Source organism: Mytilus trossulus, unplaced genomic scaffold (genome assembly GCF_036588685.1).
Source record: "Mytilus trossulus isolate FHL-02 unplaced genomic scaffold, PNRI_Mtr1.1.1.hap1 h1tg000244l__unscaffolded, whole genome shotgun sequence".
NCBI classification, from domain to species: domain Eukaryota; kingdom Metazoa; phylum Mollusca; class Bivalvia; order Mytilida; family Mytilidae; genus Mytilus; species Mytilus trossulus.
Genome location: NW_026963317.1, coordinates 460,711 through 472,064, shown reverse-complemented (window position 1 = coordinate 472,064; position 11,354 = coordinate 460,711). Strand labels below are relative to the sequence as shown.

At 32.1% G+C, this 11,354-nt stretch overlaps 1 protein-coding gene across 1 annotated transcript in view; it reads right to left on the bottom strand.

Moving 5' to 3' along the window:
• Positions 1-2,467: 2,467 nt before the first annotated feature.
• LOC134701383 (TATA box-binding protein-associated factor RNA polymerase I subunit A-like) overlaps positions 2,468-11,354 on the bottom strand; it is a 45,399-nt gene continuing 36,512 nt past the window's right edge. The window contains exons 7-12 of the mRNA XM_063562533.1: positions 7,536-7,657; positions 6,201-6,353; positions 5,535-5,598; positions 4,930-5,047; positions 3,944-4,098; positions 2,468-2,750 (exon numbers count right to left, since the gene is read on the bottom strand). Coding sequence (XP_063418603.1) covers positions 2,674-2,750; positions 3,944-4,098; positions 4,930-5,047; positions 5,535-5,598; positions 6,201-6,353; positions 7,536-7,657 — 689 coding nt within the window. The 3' untranslated portion in view covers positions 2,468-2,673. The remainder of the gene's footprint in view (positions 2,751-3,943; positions 4,099-4,929; positions 5,048-5,534; positions 5,599-6,200; positions 6,354-7,535; positions 7,658-11,354) is intronic.

Below are 11,354 nucleotides of genomic sequence, written 5' to 3'. Positions count from 1 at the left end.
GTTCGTCGACTTTCTGCTCAGTGTCGTTTTATAAAGTCTGCGTAGCAACTGCATGATCTTGAATACTAGATGAGTTGAGAAATTTATATCTCATATGCAGGTGAAATTAGTATATTGCTACTAAAATGGGAGAAAATGATCTTTTCAAAATAAAAATAGGTTTAGTTTGTCATAAATTTTGGTACTGAGTGACTGCTTATATCAAATTCGAGGTACACGTTCAAAAATGAGGCGGAAGAAGCTGTCTGAAGGGACTCCAATTCGTATCAAAATAAGAGGTCGACAAGGGGATGCGTAGAGTTAGTTCATATATAGGAATGCCGATAATATGTTGGAAATTCGACTTCCAAATTCAACAAATAAGTTGTCGATCAGTAACTCTAGCAAACTTATAACTTGTTTCTCTGTGTAGCATGTTATACCTTTTTGTTCATTAATAACAAAATATGACGTATGGTATCCCAGAGATATACATATCTAGCGTATGACACAGTTTATCTAATAGTTCGTTTCTGTGTGTGTTACATTGTCGTTTTGGTTGTTACACTTTTGTGTTGCTGTTGTTTTGTTGTTTTCCTCTTATAGATGATGTGTAACCATCGGTTTTAGTTTGTAACCCGGATTTGCTTTCTCTCAATCAATTTATGACTTTGAAACAACAGAATGGCTGCTTTGTCCAATTAGAATAGTAATCAATCATCGGAACGTGAATTTATATTATTTCACCATGGGTTGTTCTTTTCTGCTGGTATTTTACACCTTGCTATATCTGCTTCCTGTAAATTTAAATACACATGATTTAAAGACTCTTGCAATAGTATTAAAACATTTGACTTTCTGCACTTCACACAGGTATTTCCCATTCCAAGCTAAAAGACAAATTAAAAAAGTTGGTTTTGTTTTGTTTCGTAAAAAAGAATGACCAACGTAGATACAAGTATCAAATACTATGTTTGTTGTGTTCATGCATCATTGACATTGTAATGGAATTTGATGCGACTGTCATACAAGTGAGAGGTTAAGCTAGCTATAAAACCAGGTTCAATCCACCATTTTCTACATTAGAAAATGCCTGTACCAAGTCAGGAATATGACAGTTGTTATCCATTCGTTTGATGTGTTTGGACTTTTGATTTTGCCTTTGATTTTGGACTTTCCTTTTTGAATTTTCCTCAGAGTTCAGTATTTTTGTGTTTTTACTTCATACTACTTTGTAATTCCTCTGATTCAAACAAAAAATTCTCTGAAACTAACATAATCGAAATGCTTGATTTCTTGATTTTTGTTACGTTTGGAGGACTTGTTTTTCAACAAACTGCCGAAATTTCAATGGGAACAAATTGGGCTCCTCTTCTTGCAGACTGTTTTCTTTATTATTATGAGGCTGACTTCATAAAGAATCTTCTTATGAAGAAAAATAAGAATTTCATACACTTTACCTTCCGCTACATAAATGATTTTCTCTCACTAAATAATTCAAACTTTGGTACCTATGTTGAACGCATCTATCCCATCGAACTAGAGATAAAGGATACAACAGATCATATCTTCGACTTAATCTAGAAATTGACAATGGGGGTCTGTTGAAAACAAAACTTTACAAAATAAGAGAAGATTTCAGCTTCCAAATTGTGAACTTTCCATTTCTATGTAGCAACATTCCAGCAGAGCATGCATACAGAATATATATCTCACAATTGATATGATATTCTCGGGGTTGTATTCAACCAAGAGTTCCAAATGGTGAAGTTGAAATCATCCCTTCATATAAATTTTATGGAATCCATCACGAGTTTATTGATCGTTATGGAATAACTGTTTCACAGATGCTATCGGAATTCTTTAGTTGTAACTAGAAACATCTTCCCTTTTTATGAATGTGACCTACCAAATTAGACTATTATTGTTTTTGATGACAATCAATGGTTCATCCACAATTTAAAAGCTTTACGAAAATGTCACTAGTTGCTGTTTTGTCAGTGCTCATCATGTAAAAAATAAACAGCAATTTTCATACCCCACCCAATAATATTACACTTTGATCATGTTATTTTGGCAATTTTTTCAATACCTGTATATGCCCCTGTTTCAATTCAGGGGCCTCAGTTGCTGAATGGTCTAAATATTTACTAATTTAATTACTAGCCAACAAACACCGAGATAACGAGTTCAAATCCCGCGTGTGCAGGGGTACTTGACAACAAACAAGTCAAGGCAAAAAAGCAGTACTTCAAAGTGGCATCAAAAACACAAAAATAAAAACAAATTGGTTCACTTCATGTATAATTTATTATACTGTATCAAATTAGTCAGGTACCAGTATAACACTTCAGGTAAAACATAAACACACTTTGTTCAATACACCTTATCGCTATTTGTCCGCCATTACTGGATATCACACAGGTTCCTGTAAAATGTTGAGGTCATAAAACAAAACATCTGACGCCACAATGGAAAAGTGACGTCAAAAGGTCGAGTGGGGTAATAGCCATAAGGTGTATTAGAACTTTGTTGTTCACAAAACAACTTCTTTCTGTTTTGGTCTTTCAAGGGAGTCCATCGTTCAGTCCTTTTACCTGCAGTTTTGGGAACAGGTATCTGTTTTGAAATCTCTTCGGTAGATTTCATCATTCCATATGTTTGGCACCATTTAGGAAGGACTTACTTTTATAATCAAGTCACTGAGGACATTAACATTTGTATCTGTGTCTTACTCAAATGTTCAAAGTCTTTATGTATATTTTGAAAATCTGAAAAATAAACAAAATAAATAAAAAAACAAAATAATTGAATTATTTATTTTCATTTGAACCTCATTATCACAAATACTAATTGCTACCCATATGGTTGTCATTTTTTTATTTAGAGAATTTGGATTCGATTATTATTTTTATATACTGTGGATTCATTATTATTTTGAGGAGTTCCAATTTTTGTGATTTTCGTGGGTACAGATAAACCAGGAAATTTAATGTACAATGAATTACAACTTCTTTATACAGTTGTAAAGCTCATTGGCAAAAATCATAAAATCAAATATCCACGAACATGTAAGTTTTTCTCAATCCACAAAAATTGGTACCAGGAAAATAAATGAATCATCAGTAGTCTCTGTTAAACTTAATGATAACTTTTGTAGAAAAAGAGCTTGATTTATTGAAGGAAACCCTGTTGATTGCAGATGAATTAATGTTGATATGGATGCTTGCTGATATATTATGGCTTTGGTTGGTTTACATTAAAGAATTGAATGCTTCTTTTTGTAAATTTATTGGGGTGTAAAAGCGTTGACCAAAGTACATTTTGTATGAAGCTTCATTCTAAAAATGTTTGCACGGTCAATGCTTTTACAACCCTATAAAGTTACAAAAAGAAGCATTCAATACTTATAATTACATTTTTTTAGCTAAGATTATAAAAACACGATTTTCATGAAGTTAAATTTTTAAATTCACCTGTGCACTTTATTGTGGGACCTCGTGTAATCATGAATGAAATGTTATTGTCTCATGCAACTGCTTACGGAATAACATGTGATGTGCAATTAGCCAATCAGAATAACGTATTATAATGAAACATACATCTAATGTAATTATTAGTTGAACAACAACAACAAGACAACAATCCCGACCAATGAGTCTTCAATACATCTGGAAAATTCCTGCACTGGAGGGGGGCTTCAGATGGTCTCTAAACCAAAATGTGTACTAGTTCAGTGAAAATGGATGTTATACTAAACTTTATAACATATAAATCAACTAATATTTAAAACCATACAAGACTAACAAAGGTCAGAAGCTGCTGACTTGGGACACTTACAAAAAAAATATCCTTTCCTGGATTTATCTTCGTCAAGATCCCTCACACCAAAACATTTGAAAGCTTAAAATAGAACATACAAGAGTATGCATATGAAATAAACAAAAATGTAAATGACACTGACCTTGACCTAAAACAAATACTGCATATCTAGCTTTACATAAACATAATTCACATTCCTCCCCTGTTTCTGGACAGTCATAGCTGGTAAAATGATACTGAGGCCACCACGATTGCCTCATCTTCCAAATTTCTTCTAAAGTATGAATCACCTCTAAACTGAAATGAAAATTTTTTAAAAACCATTGTGACAGAATATATTATAAATGAGAATAATACTTCATGAATTTGCATGTGTCCTGAGAGCTTTCCTGGATATATTTTTATAAGGATAACCCAAGTAATTATGAGGTTCTGAAAGGTTATCTTTGATTAGTTGAGGTAAGACGTCAAAGCACAAATATAAAATAGCCTTTCAAGATGTCATAATTATTTGGAATATCATTACAAAGGCTCAAATCAAAACATTAAAAAAACAGGGATGTGTAAATATGTAGAAATGAATAAAAAGGATCTAATTAAATTAAATTCATCTAATTTCAACATTGCTGGAGACATTTTTTAAAATACTGTCGATTCATTTATTTTCGTGGGTACTAATTTTTCGTGGATTGAGGAAAACTTGCATTTTCATGGATATTTGATTTCGTGGTTTTCCAAAAGTCTGCATTCAATCATACAGAAAATTTGCAATTTGTTGAACATTTAAATTCTTGGTTTCCCTGTACCCATGACGTCCACAAAAATTAATATCCAACGAATTATAATGAATCCACAGTACCTCACTTTCATAGTAATTTATTTACAAGGAATTTATCAGTCATAAAACTACAAATGATACATAATTAGGTGTTGCACCATGAAACATAAATACATTTGGTTTCATTTCATTTCTTGCAATTTCAATGAATTTTGAAAAGTTGTTTTGCTTTTACATACGTTTATTTATTTTTCAACAATTTGAATATGGGCTTAGGTTGTAAATTGAACAAACTTTTTTTTTCTTTCAAAACAACCTGTTAAGTATGTGCATCATTCTTTCTTACCAACCTTTTGTTTCTTGTATCAATCAAGTCTACCAGTAGTTTCCAAGGTTTTAATTCCTGCTGCCAACAATTGTAATCCAGCAAATAAAACAGGAAATTCAAGGCTTCTGGTATTTTATTATCTGAAACAAAACATTTATCCTTAGAATATAAACTAATTGATAAAAAATCAAATATTAAAAAATATTTAGATAGGGACCGAACAACACATTAATTAACAAATGCTTTTTTGACGTATAGGCTTCTAACCAGAAATAAACTATAAAATACCAGACCCTATATCTTTTTCTACATGTTACCAATTTGTATTTATGCAAATGATCGTGGAAGTCACAACAACAACCATTGTTGTAAGATGTCATATGAGTGAAACAATCAAATTTATCTTACATATGAGATTATCTGTTTTTATATAATTTGGAGATCAAGGAGCTTCATGACAGCCAGTGTAATAAATTCATCTATCTTTTTCATTAACTATTAATTTATTCCTATTATTTACCTATTCATTTATCATTTTATATGTTCCTGAAAATTGATGTTGTTTATAAAAATTAACAATTCCCTATACATATTTGAAAATGAAATTTTGTTTAAATGAATACCAACCTTCAACCAATTTGTTGCATAACTGTAAAACCAAAGAATCTGAGGGACACTTTTCTGCAATATTCTGAAAGAAAAATAACATTAAAACTGATTTTAATGGTGAACCAATATTAAATGCATTATCAAAGTCTGAAATAGTGTTTAAAAATCAATAATGTTTAAAAAAATATATATATTAAATGCTAGGAAGAACAGTTATTCTGTTAGTTTTTATCTGGGTTTTTTTAATCTTTGACAATCAACTGTGTTCTCATTTTCATTTTTAAAAATCCAATTAAAGCTTTAAAAATTCTCTCTCTAGTAGGTATTGCAAAACCTAGTTCTATATAAACAGCAAAATGACTTGAGTGTGTAGGTAAAGGTAATTCTTTGGCTAGCTTGCTTATTAGCAAAACTGTGAAATCATTATAAGGTTAAGTATACTACCCTCCTTTTCGGAGTAGTCTAGTCCTAAAGGAGGGTATTATACCTAGCCTAATAATGACTTCACCGTTCATATAGAGAGCAAGCTAGCCAAAGAATTACCTTTACCTACACTCCCAAGACATTTTTCTATAAAACATGTAAACACCATTAGATATGACTCCAATAAATGTACTACATAAATAGAATAATAAAACATTAATACCCTTATTAATTTCTGAATTTACAGTAATACATTATTACCATTAGTAATTGAATCTCCTCGTTAGGATAGAAACCATTTCTTTCACAGAAATAGTAGAAATATTTGTGAGCATTTAGATTATCTGTATTTCTATCTCTGTAATCTGTCAGGATATCTTTTGCTTCTTCTATTTTGTCATAGTGTTCTAAAATCTGAAACAGAAAAATATTTTTAATTATTTGCTTATTAGATAAATAAAATGACGGGTGCATAGCTATATTAAACAATAACAGCCATTATATGATGTTGAAACAAGGATACATCACCCTGAAAGAAGTATGTCAACTAAAAACAGTATTTGTAGGGGATATACTTCTTTGGGCAATCATGCTGTTTAATATGTAGTGGCAAATATTACATGTATACCAGGATTTTATTTTTTATTTTATTGTTGGTGTTTTCACTCTACTTTTAAGCACTGCTTTAAGTTTATTTCGTGGCTGCCAGTTTTTATTGGTGAAGGAAGCTGGAATGCCCAGAGAAAACCACTGAATATTTGATAGGAAAACTGACAATTCTAGTCAATTAAGATTTGAGTCGAGTGCATCCATTTGTGTGCGGTTCAAATTCACAACCTCAGTGTTGACTTGCAAGTGATTATAGCAGTAACTACTTAGACCACTGGACCAGGGAAAATACATGTTAATGTGATTTGAATTTGAAACCTGCCATTTACTTGGCTGACTCAATCAGGTATTTAATGCGCTTGTTCACAAGTTCAGTTTGCAGGCAGCAGAAATAGTTACAAGGTAGACAACTGAAACAAAATATTTACAGAGATAGGAGTCACAGCAATCCCCCTTTCCATCAAGCATCCCTTCTAAACCATTTTCAGTGAAAAAAAACGTTTGAAAATTGATGAAATAAATGAAGAATTTGTCTGTAGGACACAAATGATGCCCTACTTGCATATAATGCTATAAAGGGGCATAACTAAAGAATTGTAAAGGTGACAGCTACTAAATTTAAACTTAATCTGCGTTTTGTGATACAATGTAATAAGCATTGTGTATAAGTTACATAACATTTGTTGAAGCAAATGGCTGAGGAAAACAAATTTTGGGACCTACAGACCAAGAAGGGTAACACTTAATGCCCCCTATGTAGAGAGTGAGGGCATAACATCTGAATCATTAGGAATTGACTTTTGAAATCCACTTGACATTCAAAGTACACCAACTGGCATATCCATACCTCAAGTGTATCTTTTTTTGGACAATCACAAACAAAAATTCTTAACATAGAAATTTGTATACCCATCTCAATTCTAAAACATTTTCTACCCGCACTGACATGAATAATTTGTTAACTTTTGAGTAAATTTGTATAAATACCTCTACATGTTTAGTAACAAATATATCCCAGACTCCAATCTCTCCTGAGACTTGCTGGAAACCAATCATAGCTTTCTGTGCATAAACAGCCATTATTTCTTCATAGTTAGATACAAGGTCACCTATAAATAGCAGGTAAAATTACTTTCTGTTAGTCCTTGTGACATAGATATATCTGTCAGACCTGTCATACAATGTAAAGTGTTGAGCTAGCTTTGAAATCAGGTTCAATCCACCATTTGCTACATACAAAAATGCCTGTACTAAGTCAGGAATATGACAATTGTTATCCATTTGTTTAATGTGTTTGGGCTTTTGATATTCCCATTTGATTAGAGACTTTTTGTTTTGAACTTTCCTTGGAGGTTAGTATTTTTGTGATTTTACTGTTTCCATGGATATATCTGTCAGACCTGAGTCTTAGTCACAAAATGTGAAAAGTAAAATGGTTTTATAGTGCTAAACCTCTCACTTTTATGCCAGTCCCATCAAATTCTATTATATTTACAATGATGCATGAAGAAAACAGACATAACCCTGCCGCATTTTTGCACCTGTCCCAAGTCAGGAGCCTCTGGTCTTTGTTAGTCTTGTATTATTTTTATTTTAGTTTCTTGTGTACAATTTGGAAATTAGTATGGCGTTCATTATCACTGAACTAGTATATATTTGTTTAGGGGCCAGCTGAAGGACACCTCCGGGTGCTGGAATTTCTTGTTACATTGAAGACCTGTTGGTGACCTTCTGCTGATGTTGTTTTTTTCTATGGTCGGGTTGTTGTCTCTTTGATACATTCCCCATTTCCATTCTCAATTTTATATAATAAATAAGATAGTCAAAATATGGGTACAGCAGTCATCACAGAGTTACAATCTCAAAACAAACAATCATTTACAAACAAAAAGGTAAATGAAAATGATTTAAGTAAATGTAAATTTAAGTTTGTTCAAATTATAAAACTAGAGGCTCTCAAGAGCCTGTGTCGCTCACCTGCTACTATATTTACTGATGTCAGTCATCTTGGTTGGTGGGTGGGGTCATTAGACACTTTTTTTAAATAGATACCATAGTAATGATTGTGGCCACATTTAGTTTAATATGGCCCATAGTTTTAGAGAAGAAGATTTTTGTACAAGTTACAAAAATGACGAAAAGTTGTTCAAAATTGACTATAAAGGGCAATAACTCCTTAAGGGGTACTCTTACAATTTTTATCATGTTGACTTATTTGTAGATCCTACTTTGCTGAACAAAATTGCAGTTTACAGTTTATCTCTATCTATAACAGTATTCAAGATAATAACCAAAAACTGCAAAATTTCCTTAAAATTACCAATTTTAGGGCAGCAACCCAACAACGAGTTGTCAGATTCATCTGAAAATTTGCGAGGGGATAGATCTTATTCTGATGGACATTTAAATCTTGAAAGATTTGCCCTAAATGTCTTAATTTAAAGATATAAATCAAAAACTGCATTTAACCACTATGTTCTTATTTTAGCCATGTCAGCCATTTTGTTTGGTAGGCGGTGTTGTCGGACACATTTTTTAAACTATATACCACAATGATAATTATGGCCAAGTTTGGTTTAATTTAGCCATGCAGTTTCAGAGAAGAAGATTTTTGTACAAGTTACAAAAACTGACGAAAATTGGTTAAAAGTTGACTATAAAGGGCAATAACTCCTTAAGGGGTTGACTGACAATTTTGGTCATGTTGACTTATTTGTAGGTTTTATTTTTTATCTCTATCTATAATTAACAAGGATTTATTTAATACTGGAAACTGCTTTTGAAAATGGAATGTCATATTTTTTTTCCTATCTTTTTTTTCTACTTCACCCATATCTTTTTACAAAATAAAATTATACTTTACCAAAACATCTCGGTATTATAAACTCATCTTGTAGTTCATGATTGTTTTAAAGGTGTATGTGTATGTCAGGTTTATAATCCACGTGCATGCACAACTTAGTCAACTAACCCTGTGCATGCACGACCTTAGTCAACTAACCCTGTGCATGCACAGCCTTAGTTAACTAATCCTGTGTATGCACAGCCTTAGTTGACTAACCCTGTGCATGCACAACCTTAGTTAACTAACCCTGTGCATGCACGACCTTAGTCAACTAACCCTGTGCACGCACAGCCTTAGTTGACTAACCTTGTGCATGCACAACCTTAGCTGACTAACCCTGTGCATGCACAGCATTAGTTGACTTAATATTTAAATGGTTTTTCTTTTTAAAAATTTAATAATACATGTACTTAAAAAATAAATGAAAAAAAATGAAAAATTACAGAATTATTTTTTTCCAAAATTCAGAAAAAAAAGTTTAAATTCATTTTTTTTTTTCAAAATTAAATAAAAGAAAGAAAAAAAGGTTAATTATCACTGTGTATCACCACTACCACATATAGGTACCCTTGGATATAGGTATCAATGCCACATCAGAATATTCACTGCTGCCATAAGATTGGAATGATCTGGAATGTGTTCACATTTCATTTCAATGGTAAAAACTCTTCACTGAACAGTGCAGTTGGAGATGAAAATTTGTTTAACATAACCTGGACAGTAGCTGCAATTAATTCCTGAAAGTTCCTAATCATTTAGTAGTGGTAAGTGTTACATTAGTTTATTTGTTGTTATGTCTGTATTTAACATTTTTTGTTGCACTATGATTTTTGCCTTTGTCTCAATAGCAGCTAACTTTTTGTATATATTGTACATGTACGTACATTTTAAACACCAGATAAGAGCAGATGATTTAAAAGAATTACACTTTTGTGTAATCTAGTATTATATAAGATGTTTTTGTGTCTAAGGTTATAATGCAGTTTGAGCACTCAGAAACAGGTTCATTATGTCCACTGGTTGTGTTTGGTTGCTGTCTGCCATATAAAATGGATTTCCTTTTTTTTTATTTGCTTAAATTTGTCTATTAGTTTTCTCTTTTGAAATTAAAAAAAAAACAGTTCACAAATTAAGTGTGCTGGGCTTATTTTAATGAACCCTCATCAGAAACTTACAAACAAAAATTTGAAAGCAAAGGATGTAAATACCATTATCTTGGGACCTAATACGGTAAGCCCATTTATCCCCGCCTTAGTATATTTCTAGGATTTTGATTGGTTAAATGACGTCGTTACAAAACCCATAGCCCCTGAGTGTTGCTAACCTATTACATCAGGTAAATTCACGCGCGATTTCCTTAGTTCCATGCTTGTTTTTTTATGAAATATCAAATTATGTAGATTATCCATGATGTCTGTATAATTAGATACTTAATCCACTAACGATTTTATTTTATTATTTTGATTATTTACACTCATTTTACTGTTCTGCCACATTGTCAATGAATAGGACTTCTAACCTAGCTATGCAAATGACCCATGTTGACGTCAAGGCATCTATGACGTAACACTCACAACATTGAGCGCCAAATTTAACTCAATCCAGTTTCTCTGTCTCCGGATTGAAAAACTTCTTATATTAGACTACCTGTAAGGTTCTACCAAAGATAGTACCCTACACCCCATAAAAAATATTTTCACGTTACACTTTGTACCCGAATTTCCCTAAAACTCGACAGATTTGTACCAAGACCGGGGAATAAATTTGTAATCTACGTTCATATCCGTAGATAACTTATAGTAAACAGATCTTTAAGTTAAGGATTTTGCTCATTGTTGAAGACTTCAGGTGACCTGTACTTGTTTACATCAGTGCCCTACTAAAAATGTATGCTGGGTTAGGAGTTGTCTCAATTGCAATCATTCAATGTATGCTTTTGTATCATTTAAAGACTCCAATGA